Source organism: Culex quinquefasciatus, chromosome 3, assembly GCF_015732765.1.
Source record: "Culex quinquefasciatus strain JHB chromosome 3, VPISU_Cqui_1.0_pri_paternal, whole genome shotgun sequence".
Lineage (NCBI taxonomy): Eukaryota > Metazoa > Arthropoda > Insecta > Diptera > Culicidae > Culex > Culex quinquefasciatus.
Genome location: NC_051863.1, coordinates 134,924,216 through 134,943,418, shown reverse-complemented (window position 1 = coordinate 134,943,418; position 19,203 = coordinate 134,924,216). Strand labels below are relative to the sequence as shown.

At 34.8% G+C, this 19,203-nt stretch overlaps 1 protein-coding gene across 3 annotated transcripts in view; it reads left to right on the top strand.

Moving 5' to 3' along the window:
- Positions 1-19,203, top strand: part of LOC6036201 (protein grainyhead) — a 318,505-nt gene that overhangs the window by 215,914 nt on the left and 83,388 nt on the right. For all 3 annotated transcript variants that reach the window (XM_038264090.1, XM_038264091.1, XM_038264089.1), the window contains exon 5: positions 13,000-13,177. In XM_038264090.1, coding sequence (XP_038120018.1) covers positions 13,000-13,177 — 178 coding nt within the window. The remainder of the gene's footprint in view (positions 1-12,999; positions 13,178-19,203) is intronic.

The window sequence follows — 19,203 nt, the reverse complement described above, 5'->3', positions numbered from 1 at the left end:
GAGCTTCTGTGGACATGAAACTATGATATTCTGCCCGCCTATGCGATCTAGCTCAACTTTTTGTTTTTGTGACGCACCCTAATGATAGATTTGGGCACCCTGAACACACTCCAATCGCCAGCATTAAAATTTAGTGAGTGTTTTGCAAATAAATAATATCATAAATTTCGGGAAGTGTGATACTCAACTTTTTTGAGAGGACAAGGGAAAATCTCCAAATAAGTTTCGCTTGGACTTTTACTTATTTCAAAAATTGACCTAATTGTCAAAGCCAGTAAAACCAACCTCTTGCACAAAGAACCCCATAAAAACCGCTGACCGGTGCGACCCTAGCACACGAGGACACACTCCTAATGTGATTTCCATGTTTCCAGATCACTTGTCGGCTCAAGTTTTGTCATTTCTTCGACTTCATCACCGTTTACCCCGCATCGCACAGTCCGTGTCTGTTTGTTTCTCAACTCAACTCTTGCTCCAGATCCCTCGATCAAAATGATTGATGTATCAATTTTGAAACAGATTTCCCCTCCCCAGTCCACTTCGCTTGACCCGCTGATATCAACCGGAGGACTCAAAAAACGTATCTTTTTGGACGCCGGGTGACGCGACGAGGCAGATTTTATGTTTTTATTATCTCTTCTCGCTCTGATTAAAAGGTGTTTTCTTCTTTGTCTCAAGCGTTGTTCCAGTTCGAAAATGTCCCACAGGACCATGTGGGACGATCTGGGACCATTCACAAACACCACGGAGAGGTCCAGGAAATGTTTGACGCTTAATTAACATTTATCCCCGCAGTGGTAAAGATCTGGTTTGTTCTGTTTTGACGTAGCGCCATGTTCTTCTGCGTTTTGCACCAGCAACGGAGTTCTGCGCCATGTACCAATCTGTCTTGGCAGACACACCGTGGTGCGTTGCGTTAGCATGTTCTCGGAACTCGACATTTCTCATGACTCGATGCGTTCCCCCGTCGCCGAGGTGCGTAATTGAGAGAAACGAAGGCTGAAATTGAAAGATTAATCCTCGCGCCCAAGTGATTCCGACTTCGGCAGTGACTCTCCTCTACCTCTGTAGGATACAAAAAAAAAACACATTTTCAGCAAACGTTTTGCCCTGTGTAGTGCTGCAGCTAGTAGTAGCTGCCGAGAGATGAATGAAAGGAAATTAATCTCGGATTTGAAAATGATCCTCGGATTCAATTTGTGTGCTTGTGTTAGAAAAGAAAGCGGATTTTTTCTTACATTCCCCCTCTCTCTACCTTCAGAATAAATTATTGCGCAAGTGAACGGAACCTTAACTGTGCTGGCGCACACCAAGGAGGGGGAAGCATTCCCGAACACTCTTCCCAATCATAATAGTTAAAAATAATAAATAATAATGAGATATCGCTGGCAGGATTCACGGCGGCAATCGGCAAGGAAACGTTGGTGAAGAAATATTTAAATTTTATTCACTGCCTTTTGGCGTGTTTGAAGGTTTGCTTTACACCGGGCTGCTTCCGGAAGCCGACATCCCTCAACGGGTTGCGATGTGTGTACACAAACATGCCAGACCCGGGCTGAATAGTTTGTCTAACCGATGTTTGGCTGTCGAACCTTCCCTCTGGGTTAAACACTTTGAAAGAAATGTTTGATAAATTTTAAAAATGTTTTTTTTTTTCAAATCCTGATGAAAAGAGCGTTGAGTAAACAAAACAAATTCAAAATTTATTTTAAAAAAATGCTTTGACATGTTTTATGCTAACCCTTTTCTGAGTTTGTTTTATTTTTATTACCAATTGCACATAACGGATGAGAAAAAACTAGCAAAATCACGTATGAACGTAAATTCTTTAAAATAATATTAAACCACCTCAGCGATTAATGCCTTCATCACATGCAAAAAAATACTATCGATAAAAGCATTGAAAATGTAGTTTCTGATTATATCTACGAGAAGTTGCAAGAAAAGATGTTGCTTAACGGCATCCTAATGTATGATTTCTAGAAATATGATGAAAAAGTTTTTTTTTCATAAAAAACGAATAAAATATTAAATTCAGTAAAAAAAATGGGAAATCAAAATTCGATTTGAATATTTCCAATTTAAATAAGGATTTAGGATGATAACTTAAGCGTTGTCTGATTTTCATCTTTAAAAGTTAAAGGTTAGTTAACCACGATGCTAAAAATGCCGCTAATTTAAGAAATAACAGTTCTAAACATCAAGCAAGCTTCGGTTGACCAATTTGGATTGCACTGCAATTTTTCAAAATGAATCCGAATTAAATCATCAAATTTTGGACTGATTTCAGCATCGTAGGCCAAGAGAAAGTTTGAAAAAACGATGCTTAAAATTAAAAGCTTTGGGTGTGGATTATGTATTGATATCACGCGATTTTTAGGAAATTATATGCATAATGCAAAATGTTAAAATACACGATCGAAAAAGTAGGAACTACATAAAAATTTGTAAAAAAAAAACATTTTGACGAATGATTTTTTTTTTGTTTTGCGAAAAAAAACTTTAATCAATCTTATGTATTGGGCAAATTGGGATATTTTTCAAACCTTATTGTATTTTCGCACATTTTCCCTTCGAAAATTATTATTGTCACTCAGAGATGTAATTAACTAGAGTAATTTATACTACTCTTTGAATTTAAAAGCTCAAATCGTTCAAGACAGTTGAATTGAATTGAAAAAAAAATATACCGCAAAAATTAAGATCGAGTATTTTCAACATAATTTTAAAAAAATATTATAAATTTAAAACTACTATACATCAAGGCAGGAATTTTGCAGGAAGATCCCAAGTTGTCCAAAGAATTCTACTATGTTTGGAAGAAATCCAAGAAATGCATATTTTTATTTACTTGACATAAAATTTCATAGAAATATTGAGATTAGAATTAATGAAACATGATTATTTGGGCATTTTCAAGTTCATTTTTATCATCCGAACAAAAAATAAATAAATTGATGATAAAATTATATAGCATTCGAATTCTAATAAAGCTCCTGTGTTCCAATGATTGGTTTAAGTTTAAAAAATATAAAATTAGAAACAAAGAAATATTAAATCTTTTGATTATAATTTGTCGAGTTTTCAGCTCAATTTTCTTATTTTAATGTTGAAAAATTTAGGTAGTTATTGAAAGTAAAAATGTTTCAAAATTCATTCAAATCATAAAAAAAATCATTAAGGCTTATACAACTTACTTTCAAAGTTTTAGTTCTGCTCAAAGTCGATGGGCTGTCTAAAAAAACAAATTTCAAGCCTAATTTTTAAAAAAAATATGCAAAAAGTGTCAAAAATGCCTTGTTTTTTTTTTGTAACAGTTATGCTACTGTCTAGTTTTTTACTAAAATTATTCTAAATATTTTGCAATTGATTGTACAAATAATTTCAATGAAAATTTAAATTTTCAGCTTAATTTTTTTTCGAATTTTCTGGGAAATGTTGAAGGGGGAGGGGGCAATTGCCTAACAAGAGTAGCAAAATGTTTCAAGCTAAAACGAAATTCTATCGGAAAAATCGTTGAAAATCAATTTTTATTTTTTTTAAGTTAAGGTCAAAACAAGTATGGAGTAATTTTCGTTATGACCCAAATTAAATCTTAGAGCATTTGATTGCAAAAAGTAAAAAGAAAAATATTGAAAAAGCACTATATAAGCAAAAGATATTGATTTTAGATTATAGAACAGGCGCAATACTATCAGAAACAACCATGAACTAAATTTGGCAAATTTAAATAAACATATTTCAAATGAAAAAAAAAACAAGAGAATTTAAATTGATCTCAGACTGAAGTTGCTTAAAATTACCTCCTGAACACGGGATAAATAAAAATAGAATAAAATGGGCAGTATAGGGTTAAATGATCATATAATTTGATAGTGGGTGGCCAGTAGCATGGTTTACGGATATATGAAAAAGACAAAAGTGTTTAATTTTGAGTTCCTCAAAAGGAATTTTCAAGCACTATAGCCCCAGAAGCTAGCCCGAAATTTTGAACTCATTTGGTTAAGGTTTAGTATTCCACTCTCCACTGGAATTGTAATAGAATTTGAATAAATTTAATTTATTTATTTTTCACTTTTTAACTTTTCGAGAATGTTTTCCTATACCCTATGAAATTTTCTCAAATTAGAAGTTTATTATAGGTTTTGATCCGGGAACAACTTTGTAGAACATCGCAAAGCGCTAGGGTTAATCCCGGAAAGATACAGGTACATTCTTAGAGCACGTTTTATATTTTTTCCTTTATCTTTTCGGGATCAATTCCAAGCGCTTAGCGATGTTCTACAAAGTTGTTCCCCGGATCAAAATCTATAAGAAACCTAAGAATATGAAAATTTGATAGGGGTTTGGGAAAATTTCTCTAAGAAGAAGTAAAAAGTGAATATTTCCCATAGTAAATTTTCAGAAGTTCCATAATAACTTCAGGGCAATAGGTTACTGAAAAAAAATCTGGTTGAGGCGTTCGAAATTAAACACTTTTGACTTTTTCATATATTCGTGAGCCACGCTAGTGGCCAGATCTTCAAAGTTTATGACTCATCAGAAAAGCCATTCAATATCACTCAATTGACTTACGTGGCATTTGCTTAGGATAGGGTGACAAGAACTTCAAAGTATACAGTATGTAAAAAAAGTATTTACACCCCTTGGGCACTATGCACATTTTGTGATGAAACATGTAAAAAATTTAAAGTTTGACAGGAACCTAGTACTACGTTTTGTTCAGAAACTCATGCCAAACATTTTGCTACAAAAAGCTCATGAAAAGATGATTTCTATGAAAAGTTATATAACAAATACTATTACGAAAATAAAAAAGGTGCCAAAAAAGTATGTACACCTTTCGAAAAATTAACATAAATAATGTTTTTTTGTTGACAAATCACCATAAATCCAGTCTCCCAACTCCAAATAGGCATCCTTGACAGATTAAAAAAAGAATTTGGATTGAATATAAAGTTTACTAACTACTTAGTATAAAAGTATATATAACTCTGGAAATTCTATATAAAACTTATCTAAACTTAATTTTGCAAACTTTTAATTCAACTAAATGTCAATATATTACCATCTAATTGCTAAATAAACATTTTGGAGTGGGTATAACACCGTTTTGGGGGTATTTGTATCGATAGAATAGATTTTTCGTTGGAATTTCGTACCAACCCGGAATTACGTCGTAGGAAAATCCGCCGGCATCCGAACCGGTCCACGATTTACAAGTCAACCTATGTGGAATCGGAAAGGGCATAAAATTTCCGATCTTTTGATACCCAAACATCTAGGTTTTCTTCAAAACCTACGTTTTTAAATACCTGGGCAAAAAGTAAGTTTGATCCACGAGAACAAAAATTACGAAATTCCATACATTTTCGGCAGGTTGCTCAAACGAAACCATAACAACGTTTTTGCTTAGGTGTTTAAAAACGTAGGTTTTAAAGAAAACCTAGATGTTTGGGTATCAAAAGATCGGAAATTTTATGCCCTTTCCGATGCCACATAGGTTGACTTGTGAATCGTGGACCGGTTCGGATGCCGGTGGATTTTCCGACGACGTAATTCCGGGTTGGTACGAAATTCCAACGAAAAATCTATTCTATCGATACAAATACGTAGTACTAGGTTGCCCAAGGGGTGTAAATACTTTTTTTACATACTGTATGTATGTTATCTAGAAATATGATGAAACATTATATTTTTTTTCATACAAAAACGAATAAAAAATAAAATTTATTCAAAAAATGGGAAATTAAAATTCAATTTTATTATTTTCAATTTTAATAAGGATTTAGGAAGTATAAGTATAAGTATTGTTAAAAGTAACAGGTTAGTTTAACCACGATGCTAAAAATGCCGGTAATTTAAGAAATAAGATCGAAAAATTCTTAACATCAGGCAAGCTTCGATTGACCACTTTGGATCGCTCTGCAATTTTTCAAAATAAATCCAAATTAAATCATAAAATTTTGGACTAGGGGAAATATACCCTTTCTAATCAAACACCTATCTTCGTCATATGGAGGGTTTGATGCTCGATTAAAGCTCCAAAAATACTATTTAGGCTGTAAACTTACCAGCAACAGCACCGCCTCGAGTAAGCACGCAAATGTATGCCACTTACTGGCCAAAAAGATCAAATTTAATGCACTTTTGATCATAATTTCTATTTTGCGAGACCATTTCTCATCATTTTGGTGGCACACACATCCACACGCAAGATCAGAGGTTAACTGCTTAACGAAAGTCGCCATCAATATCTTTTCACTTGCGCTAACGATTTCAAAGCGCTTAAGATATAAAATTGCTTCCCACTACTGGCTACATGTTCTTTTGACCGTTACTTAGTCACTCACTTGAAAAATAATACCGAAACATGTAAATAATTAGCAAGCGCCATAAAAAAAACAAACGCGCTAAGTCTTTTGACGTTTCAATTTTGCCCATCCATTCTAATCGAAGGCTGAAGAAAACCGAGCGAGAAGCGAAGGCAAATAAAGAACAAAGGGTGGCCAATTTTGGCAGCACGAAGCAGACCCAAAAGAGCGCTGGAATTAGGCTTAAAATGGGTTTATTTCCCCTAATTTCAGCATCGTAGGTCAAGAGAAAGTTTGATAAAACGATGCTCAAAATTCAAAGCTTTGAGTGTGGATTAGTTATTGATATCACGAGATTTTTAGGAAATTCGGTAGGAACTACATGAAAATTTGTGAAAAAAAAAGAGAATCTGAAGAATGACTTTATTTTTTTTGTTTTTCCGAAAAATAACTCTAATCAATATTATATATCGGGCAAATTGGGATATTTTTCAAAACTTATTGAATTTTCGCACATTTTCCCTTCGAAAATTATTGTTGTCACTCAGAGGTGTTCAAGACTGTTGAATTGAATCGAAAAATTATTATACCACAAAAATCACAAAAAAATGGTACCAAAAGTTGCGTCTTACAATTACGAAAATTTTGATACCCAAACATCTATAGGTCATAGCTGAAATTTAAAGTTATCGCAGTTTTAGTGAAAAAGTTGATTTTTTGCCGATTTCGTCATTTTCCCGTTTTTGTGCGTGGCGCGTCGAAAAACTCAGTTTTTATTTTCAAAAAATCATATCTCCGAAACGTACGGTTCGACATCGTAAATTTTTTTAAATTTTATGTGAAATTTTCCGAGGAATCCGATAAAAATATTTTCAGACATAGGCTCTTTGGTCCAGACACGATCAAAACGCCATTTTAAGTTTTCATGCGAATTTTTCAAATGTTAAGCTAGATTTTTGAAACTTCTTACTATTTTGCCCAAATAGCCAAACTCATCACCTTTCTTTTGCGTCTAAGACAACTAAAATCGGATGAAATGGCGCGGAGATATAATTTTTTTGAAAAAAGAGGTTTTTGCGAAAAATGACGAAAATTGCCATTTTTCGAACCGCCCTAGCACGATGTAGGACCCCCTTATGGCCAAACAAAAAATACGGGTCTAATTATTTTGGCCAAGGAACCCTCAGAAAAATTTTGAGCCCGATCGGAAAACTTTTTTTTTCGGTTTAGGCTCTTTTCAAATGTAATTGCTGTATGAATTTATGAAAATACAGTTTTCCAGGAGTGTCCAAAAATAAATATTACTTAAAAGTATTTTTAGTATTTTGCAATTGATTGTACAGATGATTTCAATGAAAATTTAAATTTTCAGTTATATTTTTTTCACCCTTGAATTTTTTGGGAAATTTTGAAGGGGGAGGGGGCAATTGTCTAACAAGAGTGGCAAAATGTTTCAAGCTAAAACGAAATTTGATCTGAAAAATCGTTAAAAATCATTTTTTATTTTTTTTAAATTTAAGGTAAATAAACAAAAATTAAGTAATTTTTGTCATGACCCAAATTAAATCTTAGAGCATTTGATTGCAAAAAGCAAAAAGAAAAATATAAAAAAACACTTTAAAGGCAAAAGATATTGAACAGGCGCAATACTATCAGAAACAAACATGAAATACATTTTACAAATTTAAATAAAAATATTTAAAATGAAAAAAAGAAAAAAACATGAAACAAGAGAAATTAAATTGATCTTGGACTGAAGTTCCTTAACCTTCGGGGAGTCGCGTGTTTTCGCCTTTCTTACAAGTGCCCTTACAAACTGTGTACAAAGTACACGTACGCGACCTCCGGTGGGTTAAAGTTACCTTCTGAACACGGGCAAAAATAAAAATAAATAAACTGGGCAGTATAGGGTCAAATGATCATATAATTTGAGAGAGGGTGGCCAAAACTTCAAATAAAAATTGTACCAGCCTAACATGATTGTAAAAAGTTGTGTTTATTATTCTTCAACTACACATTTTCTAGAGCCTACCTTCAAACAAAATGCCATTAATTCCACATCATCAAACCGTATATATCTATCCCTCTCGAAATCCCAAGACAATCCCTCAACCAAACAACGAGACATCGCTCCGATTTATTGGAATGCCTGCTCCGAAATCGCTTCGGGGGACCTCTGATCAATGAGCCAAATAAATGTCAGTTTAGATTAAAGCTGCTGCTGTGGCCTCGTTAATCCTTGCTACCGTGAATCTGAAACAGCCCCAGAAAATGCCCCGAGGCGGAATCCCTGCCCTGCCGCGAACCTCTTAGAGCAGAATTTGTGGATTTTGGCTGGGTTACATTTTTCGGTTGTGCCTCGACTTAAGGTAAAACCCTAATCCACGGTAGCTGGCAGCTACCGGAGTTTTATTTTTTTCCTTCAATCAAAAATTTGATTCGAATTTGAAGAATTTCCTAATGTGATTAACGAGGCTTTTTTTCCAAAGCCGCTTCTGTGGAGGAATTTTTACGGTGGGGACCATCTGTCAGGTGATTGGAGGAAGCATTTTTTTAAGGTGAAACGTTGTTCCACTTAGACAGAAAAAATACTTGAAACAGTTACGAAAGTAACTGTTTTGAATTGAATCAGGACGGAAATCGACGAATTAGATCTCTCTCTCCCCCTCCAAACGGTGACAATTCCAGCTTGAGAAGCATAGAAATCGGTAACATTCAACTAGAGCAGAAGGAGAGCTGAAGATAACGATCCAACGACGACAGTGAGAGAAAGAAACTGGCAGCGGAAAAAAATATAATCTCAGAACTAAACAGCCGCGACGAATCGGGCGATAACGATCTTCTACCAGCTGGAGAAGAGAGGAGTCAGCCGGGTTGCGACAAACTTGAAGATTTCAACGCAAAGGTGATGAATTTTTAACGAGATCGACAATTGAAGTCGGCAGAAAATTGTGGAGGGCTGATCAAGGACGTTATTTTTTAACTGTAAATTTTCAGAACATCCTGAAAAAACACAAATTCAATTGAGATCAAAACGCTCTCAGTTTGAATTGAGAGGGGTCACGCTCAGGTCTCAAACGCAGAGGAAATTGCTCTCAAATCACTGATACTAATTTGTATATTTGAAGAGTTCGTTCCATGAGTCGTTGAAATTCTTATGTTTTTGCTCGGTTAAAAACAGGCTTTAGTTTGAATTTGGGAGAGAAATGCTCACAAATGTCAAAATTTGAGAGCTGTTGCCTCTCAGCTTGAACTGCGCTGCCCTGTAGTGCATATGTTTAATAAATCCATCTACTTTTCGATACAAATTCAGCATAAAACAATCAAATAAAAACACCGTAAAACTCTAACTAGACCGCCAGTTACCGCCTTCAACGCCCCGAAAAATTTCCATAGGCGTGAATAGAACCCAATTTGTACCCAATTAACGCCTGTTCGAGTCCCGCCCCAGGTGAATCTTTTTGTTCCAAAAACTTTGTGTTAATTGTCATTCCTGGCAGTGCTGCCAGCGCGCTCGCTCCCCCCCCCCTTTCTCTGTCAAAGCCGCGCGCACTCCAAAATAAGAGCACAACGATCGTAAATTTTATAACACCTCTATATTTTATCGATATACTTTGGTTATTTTTTCTTTTCGGGGGTAGTTTGGGGACAACATGCAGCTGATGCTGCGCGGATCTGTTTTGTTTTCTTTTTTTCGTCTCTTCAGGTGGGGGAAAATTTACGACCGTGGCGGCAGTTTTATTCATTTTTCTCTCTCGGCTGTTGGCTTCAGTAGTTCAATAAAGATTGGAAAACTTTGGTTTTACGATGCGAAGACGCGAAGGAGTTGGCCGGGCCTTTGGGTTATCAAGAATTTATGTTAATTCATGGGCTCTCGCTTCGCGAAGAGTGATTTCATTAAGAAATCAGTTCAGGGTCTTTAACGGAGGCACTTTTTGTGCCCTTACGTTTGGAGCACAGGAAAGGGGTTGCAATCATTAAATATAACTGTTCGTCGAAAGATTTAATTTCTTTTATGCAAACTATTCAAAAACTATTTGACAATCATCAGCTCCACTGTTATGGGAACAAAAAATATTTTTGCAAACACATTTTTTAAGTTTGCAAAGTTGATCATTTGGCAACACTGTAGAAGCTTTTTATTTTGACTTCAAGGCAATGTTATCATAATATTTGAAAAATAAAGCATACATTTTCCAGCTTATTAAGGTGATTTTTACCTTAATAAATTAAAAATGTTAAAAATTGCTTGAAAATATTCAAGTGTTAACACCTAAACTCCCAAGCTCGAGAAAAAGGGGGAATTTCCATACAAATTCCCCCTTTTTCTCGAGCTTGGGAGTTTAGGTGTTAAGGAGCTATTACACTACGACAACCAAACAAAACAGCCCTTTTTCGGTTTTTGACAGTTTGCCAAACTCACAAACAAGCCAAATTATATCCCAGCTGACGTTTCTGCCAACAAAGCAGGCAAACCGTTGAACACGAAAATGTGCGAGTTAGTTTGTTTGTCTTCCGTAGTGCAATAGCTCCTTTAGTCAAGGAAATTGAGCTTTACATTAACTTTAACTGTCAGATTTTGTTTAAATGGCATAATCTTTAGCAAAAAATATACTTTTTTTGGAAATATAAAAAATTGGAAACTTTGTCCTGAAATACGGATAATTTAATAAAATGTATTGTGAATTTAAAGTAAAAACATTCAAAATAAACTTTCAAACAATATTTGAAAAAATTTTACTTTGAACCGGCTCCGTGGCTTAATGGTTACGCCTTCTGCCTCACAAGCAGAAGGTTCAGGGATCAAATCCCGGTCGGTACCTCTGAAATTTGGAATCAGGAATTTGAACTTTGAATATGAACAAAAACGAAAATTAATCAGGTGGGATTCGAACTCACGCCTTTGGATTGGTGGTCTGGGACGCTAAGCAGTCGGCCATCAGAAGGTTTACACTCTAGCAGTGAAATGATCCGTAGTGTTGAAACATGTTATCTTCTCATATTAAATACGCGCTGATCCCTGATTTGCCTGACGGGATTGGAAGTCTAAATATAGATCGAGTTTCCCTCAGATGCTTGCTTCTATGTTTAGGCGGGGCCGAACAATGCCCAGCGACCTCGGAATTGGACCGCAAGGAGCTCTGTCATTCTGAAACGGGTCGTTGGAAGCAGCGCGAGGGCTATCACCACCTAATACCCGGGACTGAGATAAGTTGTATCAGCATTCGGCATATACAAAGTCTGATACAAATTATACTTTCCCATAATATCGCTACCGGTTAGCGGGTATTGGATTGGACCACACACACACACACACACATATTTGAAAAATTTTTACTTTGAGTCACGAGTAAAAAAATGTCAATTGGATCTGAATACTTAGGTAGACTTTGAAATTATGCACAAAACTGTGAATAAATAACAACGTGTTTTTCTTTAAAAAACAAACTTCTGATCATAACAAATATCGATATTTTCATTTTTTTGTTAATCAGAGAAGCTGAGTTCTAGCAACACTGTAATTGTATGTGATTACTTAACATAATTTTATTTTCGTGTTCAAAACCTTTGTTGGAAATTTTTACCAGAAATACTTCATTTCTGAAAACTGAAAATTTGGCAACACTGTAAACAGATATGGCAATTTAACGTAATTCAATTATATTTTTCAATCTTTAATTTAATTATTTTTGTTTGAATTTACCAACAAGTTTAATTTGTATCACAGTCCAGACTCGATTATCCGAAATTCTTTGAAAATAAAATAATTCGGATAATCGAATCACACATTTTTTAACGGATTTGAGGATAAAAATAAAAAAAGTAAAAAAAAGGAAAATTTGTTTTTTTTTATCATTTTAATATCCAAAGTTCCTAAAAAACCATCGGAAAATCGAACTTTGGATAACAGCTTTTCAAGATAATCGAGTCTTCACTGTTATTTGAACATTCTTAACAATCGAACAAATCCAACAAGTAGATTAATGATCTGGCAGCTCTGTCAAGATATATGAGTTATTTAGTTAAATTGACAATTTTTTTCGTTAAAACTCGAGCTGTCAATTATTAATTCAATGGAACTATTATAATAAAATTGAGAAAGGCATTAAAACTCCATAGGTGGATTAACCTTCTTTTTTCTCAAGTCAGAACTAATTTACGGTTGGCGAAGCAGAGGGGCGGGAGTGATCTGCTTCTGATCCAGATAAAGCTAAGTGATGATTAGTGCGTGCGATTGTCGAGGGCCGGAGGCTGACCAGAGAAGGAGGGAGGAAAAAACATCGTTAAAATGATAGTAAACTTTATTGCAGCGTTACATTTGCAGCCCCGCCAAGCCGAAGTGTATTTAATAATATCCATAAAATTTATAAAATATTATATACTTTAATTATGTTACAATAAAAGCGCCCGAACGATCCGAACGCACACACACACTAACGGAAAGACACATGCCAAGTCGTTCAAAGTGAACGGTTTTGCACGACATTGCCGTAAAATGACTTGACACTCTGGTGTATGTTTGTATTTATATTTTTATGTACTGGTATTTATTATTGCGCGCACACCGTGCACGCGCACTGAGTGCCAATATTTATGACAAACTCAAAGTACTCACCAACCAACTCACACTCGCCTTGACTAATGTTCGCCTTCTCCGTTTTCTCTCTCTCTCCCTCTCTCTCAGCAGCAACCCCACCGCAAAAACCATCGGCGGCCAAACCACGCCTCTGGACGTATCAAGCCTATCGCAAAATGATATACAAGGCATTCTGCTTGGTGCACACCCATCATCGCAGACGATAAATGTCAAACGCGAGCCCGAAGATCTACGCAAGGAGCCGAAAAACCAACGAAGTCAAAAGGTAAGCTGCTCTCCGCTCTCTTTTAGAAACACTCTCGGCTGAGTGCTGAGCGCAAGCGCTCATTTGGTCTCTCTCTCTCGGTATCTCTCTCTCTGTGTGATTGAAATTAATTTGAACAAACGCTCGGTACTTGATCGACAGACTTTGGATTGATGGGTTTGACGCTTGTTTGTCAGGCTGTCTTGTGCAGGTTCTTATCACGCTTTGATTTGTGGTCGACTTACAGAGAAGATATTCAAAATTGTATTGATTTGTTTCCATTTCTTTATATTTAAATAATAACATAGGAATAAAGCTCGTTTACAAATAGTTTCAAATGGTAAAAATTAATTGATACTCGTTCGAGTGAATTTTATGTTTTGATTAATCTTTGATTCTATTTTTTATCATTATCAGTGTGAATCTATCTAATCTAAAACAACGAGAAAGTGGCATTTTAAGAATTTGAACTATTTTGATAAATCTAAAACTTAAAGTAACTTTTTTAGAAAACTTGAAGTGTTTCAAAATGTTTCTTCAGAATTTGATTGTGTATCTCTTGAACCTCTTAAAAAATTTAAAGAAATATTTTAAGATCAGGGGATTTCTGCGCAAATATAATTCGCCAAAGTTATCAATCTATAACAATGTTGGGGGGGGGTCAAAATTTTAAAAATCTGACAACCAAAAATACACCAATGACGAATAAGGGAAGGGGTAAAGGAAATTTTTCCATAAAGCATGCAATTTGCAAGGCAATTTGTCAAGTTCAATTCATTCTTGTGTCTCAAAATTTACGTATAAAAAATTGTACAATTAGTACGATTATTTTGATCAAAAAAATTAAAGTCGGTCAAAAATAAAAAATCAGGCAAATATTGTCAAAATCAGAAACAGAGTAAGGTTTGCTGGCATTCTCAGATTTATGTGGCAATCTGGCATTCTTGTTTATAAAGCCAAGATAAAGAGCAAAGTCAACTAAAATTTAATTTGAATTAAGTGCACTATTTTTTTTTCAGTTTCTATTTCAGTTTTTGAAAAAAAAAACAATTTTTTTTTAAAATCTGGCAACATTTCCAAAAGATTTTTGAACATCTTGTATATAAGAATTTTACGAAAAAGCTAAAGATTATAGATAACAAAGAAAAGGTGACTGCAAATTTCTTCAAAGCAGTGAACCAACAAAACTTAATAAATTTAGAATTAAGAAAGATTTAGAAGAAAAAATAAATTATGAAAAAGTGTGATGAAATTACCTATACAACAAAACTTACTCAAAATTACCTCCTGAACAAAGAACATAAAAATTTTAGACAAATTAGGGCAGTAGAAAGTAATTTGAAATTATTTTTTTAGATAAAATGTATTTTAGTTGAATCAATTAACTATGGTGATAATTTCATTTAAAAATTACCCCTTTCAACTTAATTATGATAATTGTACCAAATCATTCAGGGTGTCAAAACTTTTCCCGCTCCAAGTAAAACATCTATATACACTCATCCCTCATATTCGGAACAGTTTACAGATCGGCCAATGTTCAACAAATCATATAAAATCGATAATTGAACATAATGAATTGCTTTTACCTTCATGAGAAAGCTTTTCTTGCGATCTTTCGATTAATGTATAGACCGGCTGTACATTTTTACGTTTTATATCAAGTTTTCAAAGAAAACATTGACCCATGAAATCCACAAATTCGGAACACTTTTTCTTACGATGTAAACAAACTTTTTATTATCTCCAGGAGTACGTATTTTTTACAAAATAATGACTTCGCACTCCGAAACCAATAAAACTCATGCTTAGTAATGTTTTATAAATGGTCTGATAACTTTTTTGTGAAAATATCAGTTAAATACAGGTGTTCCATAATTGTGGGAGGCACAATAACATCCCACGATCATGGAACAGGCAATTTGGAGGCAGTGTTTTGCTGATCTGGATAAAATAGTCTTGAAATGAAGTTTTTTGTTCAAAAGTACTACTTTTACTAGTAAAATAGCAAGAAAATGTCCAAATAAAGGCGTTAAAAATAGCAGGGTCGGCAGAAAAGTTGCATTTTGCATTCTATTGACAAATTACCACAAAAGTGTTCCGAATTTGTGGGTGTTCCGAATATGTGGGATGACTGTAACAACCGCCGAATCGATTCAGGAGAGTTCAATGCCCATACCGACCCAAAACCAACAACACAAACTCAGTTCGAAAAATAACCCATTCTCTTTCGTTCGCGCGCCCACACCATTTTTGGTCGCGTCGGGGCGACGAATTATTGTAATAATTACGAAACTCAAAAGCTCCCGCACTTTTCAGCAGGTAAAACAAAATAAATATCCCTTCGCTAATTAAAGGCTCGTGTGTCCTTTGCTCGACACAATACCTGTTCGTGCTCCATTTCTCTCACCTTAAGGGGCTGTAGCACACCGGCTTCCTTTCACGCCATTCTCTTTTTCTTTCACCGAGCTCAATCTCGCTCTCAGTGAAAAATTTCAGCCCACCTCGAGAGCTCGAACAAAAATATCGAGATCGATAAATTACGAAATCCAGATCACTTGTTTTGTTTGCAAACATTTATTTTGCATTCCCCCTCACCACACAGCAGTTTTTTTTTTTTTTTTTTGCGCAAAGGAAAGGATCTCCCTCCTCAGCTGACGGTGTGTCCCGACAAAGAAAACGGTGTCCCTTCTCTTTTTTTATTTTTTGCTCGGGTTGAGTTGAGCCCAAAACACGCACATCGGAGTCTCTAGGAGTCGGATAGCTGAGCGATCAATAGCTCTCAACACAACAACAAAAAAGCAGGGAAAAGGTCCTTTCTAAATGCTTTCTTGACTTTATCAGCAGGGTGGAATTTTTGCGACAAGCGAAATTGCACAGGAGGTCGTAACCCTTGTGGCCAAATACCATTTTTTAAACGCGTATTTTTAACTTCTTACCGCCAACGTGCCGCCCGAGCAACAATGCTTTGAGAAGGGCTTTCAAAAAGAAATGCATTTTTTAACTATCCGACGACGTGCCTTACGAGCGATGGTGCTATGTAAAAAGCTTTTCATTAGTTTAAAGTGCATTCAAAAGACGCAATGCAGTCCAGACTCGATTATCCGAAGCCTCGATCATCCGACATTCATAAAGTTGATGTCAGTAAACGCTTCAGTTTTTTCAAGGTTTTCATTCGCGATTTTTCGGCCAATAAATAACATTGTAAATTTCGTGTATAAATGGCATGGAATCATCTCCAGCAACCATGCGCACCCACTATAGATTGACGAGCGGGAATTCCCGGGAAATTGGTCATTTTTGAGCCCCCTGATTCCCGAAAAATTTGGTCGAGACTTCCGGGAATTGTTTTTACTTGTAAATATTGAGGCAAATTTAAAAAAAAAACTTATCAGCGACAAAAATAGTTCAATTTTATACACATAAAACAAACATACAGCCATTTTTAAGATCGATTCTATCAATGTGTCTTTGATTTGCAAATTCAGAAAGTGTAAACTCAAACTAGTAAAGAAATCTCAACATTTATAATTGATGACAGTTGGGAAGTCTAAATTTTCCCAAAAATCTAGCAGTCACAGCCCAAAAATAAAAATAAACCAAGGTACTTAAAATAAGTTGACTTGTTTCCTACAACAAATGTCTCTAATTTGGAGGCATGTGATTTTATGATTCGTAAAGGCACCAAAAATTATCTATTATTTAAGTAAAGGAGGTATAACACTGTGGCACAAAAAAACTCACAAGCAAAGCAAAATGTATGCAGGCTGACGTTTCTGCAAACTGATAGTTACTTAAAACTCTGGCATTTTTATAGTGTTATGGAACGCATACTGTTCACAATCAGTTCAGTCTCCTTGTAACTACAAATATCAATTTAGTGCTTAGGTAGGATTCTTATTTGTCTTATAGCTAAAATCCCGAACATGCCAATTCATATTTCTAGAGTTTTTTTTAAAGGACCTATAAACATATGAAAGACAATAGCTTATAAGTCCTTTTAAAAAAACTCTAAATTTAAACTATTGTTGTAAAAAATCAAATAACAAGTTGATGTCAAACACCACACAGACAAATTTATTTAACACAGGAAAAAATATTCAGTGAAAGTTAAGGAGGTATTAGACTAAGGCTCGCACCTTTGACAGTTTGCCAGTTTGTCTGCGTTGTTTGTTCGCCATCCTTGCAGAAACGTCAGCTTGCATATATTTAGTCTTGGTTGCGAGTTTGGCAAACTGTCAAACGCGAAAAAGTGCGAGTTTTGTTTGTTTGTTTGCCATAGTCTAATACCTCCTTTAGGAACGCAAAAAATCATTCGATACAGTTTTGAATCCCAACAGAAACATTGAATTGAACATGTACCGTAAACTGGGGTGACTTTGATAGCCCGGGGTGACTTTGATAGGTTTTTCAAATGCCCGTCAAAATTTATATCTAATCATTTTTGAGAATTTTGAGTATGTAATCATTAAGGGATAGCTTATTATCGAACATATATGCGAAAATGTGACTGGTACATTGGATGTATCAAAATTAGTGGCCAAATAAAATTTCTATCAATGTCACCCTGGGCTATCAAAGTCACCCTAGTTTACGGTACTAGAAGATTTGAAAAGCTTTTTCAACAAGTAAAAATATTCCACACAGTAATTGAAAGTTTGATATTTATCCTACATTATGAAGAATAACTATGACAATATCACATTTATGCAAATGTTTTATTTTTTATAATTCTTTAAAAATTGTGTCAACAAATCAATAGAGAATTTGCAGCAAAGCTAAAAGACGCGTGTCGCCACCTATGAACAAATAGCGTAAACCTATGAATTTTAGAAAAAATGTGTTTTTTCCTTCCTAATCAACATATTTATAAAACTTATGCCGGATTCGGATGAGAAAAATTATTTCCAACAATTTGGTGTATAACTTTCCAATATTTGTTTGATTTTTCTATGAGAAAACTGTAGATTCAGAAAAAGATAGTAATTTGGACTATTTGGCAAGAAAGTCTGTCAAAAATCAATACAAATTGTTGAATATCCGTTAACACATCTGTTATCAACTATATAACTGTTTATTTCATTGATATATACGGAGAAACTCATTTTTTCGTGTTCCAAAACATGTTTTTTAAAGAAAAAGGTCACAAATTTTTGCGCGCCCAAAAGTTGATGTTCATTATTTTAAAGCAAAAATTTTTCTCGTCTTTTGCAACCAGTTTCATGAAGATTGATGCAGGGAATCATGAGAAATAAGCGATTTTGTTCTTTAATCGACAGAAAGGCATACGACTTTAGGCAAGTAACCTCATTTTGGCGCCACCTACATTTGAAACGCAGTCGCGCTGCAAAACCTCAATAGAGAATTTGCAGCAAAGCTAAAAGACATGTGTCGCCACCTATGAACAAATAGCGTAAACCAATGATTTTTTGAAAAAATGTGTTTTTTTCTTCATAATCAACATTTTTATAAAACTTATGCCGGATTCGGATGAGAAAAATTATTTCCAACAATTTGGTGTATAACTTTCCAATATTTGTTTGATTTTTCTATGAGAAAACTGTAAATTTAGAAAAAGATAGTTAATTGGACTATTTGGCAAGAAAGTCTGTCAAAAATCTATAAAAATTGTTGAATATACGTTAACACATCTGATATCAACTATATAACTGTTTATTTCCTTGATATATAATGGGAAACTATTTTTTTCGTGTTCCAAAACATGTTTTTTAAAGAAAAAGATCACAAATTTTTGCGCGCCCAAAAGTTGATGTTCATTATTTTAAAGCAAAAAATTTTTCTCGTCTTTTGCAACCAGTTTCATTAAGATTGATGCAGGGAATCATGAGAAATAAGCGATTTTGTTCTTCAATCTAGCAGAAAGGAATACGATTTTTGGCAAGTAACCTCATTTTGGCGCCACCTACATTTGAAACACAGTCGCGCTGCAAAACCTCAATAATTTTGCTGATTGGAGCGTTTTAAGGGAGACCTTGAAGAAACTGAAGCGTTTACCGAACTTCGAGTTGTGTTATCCGAAGGTTTGC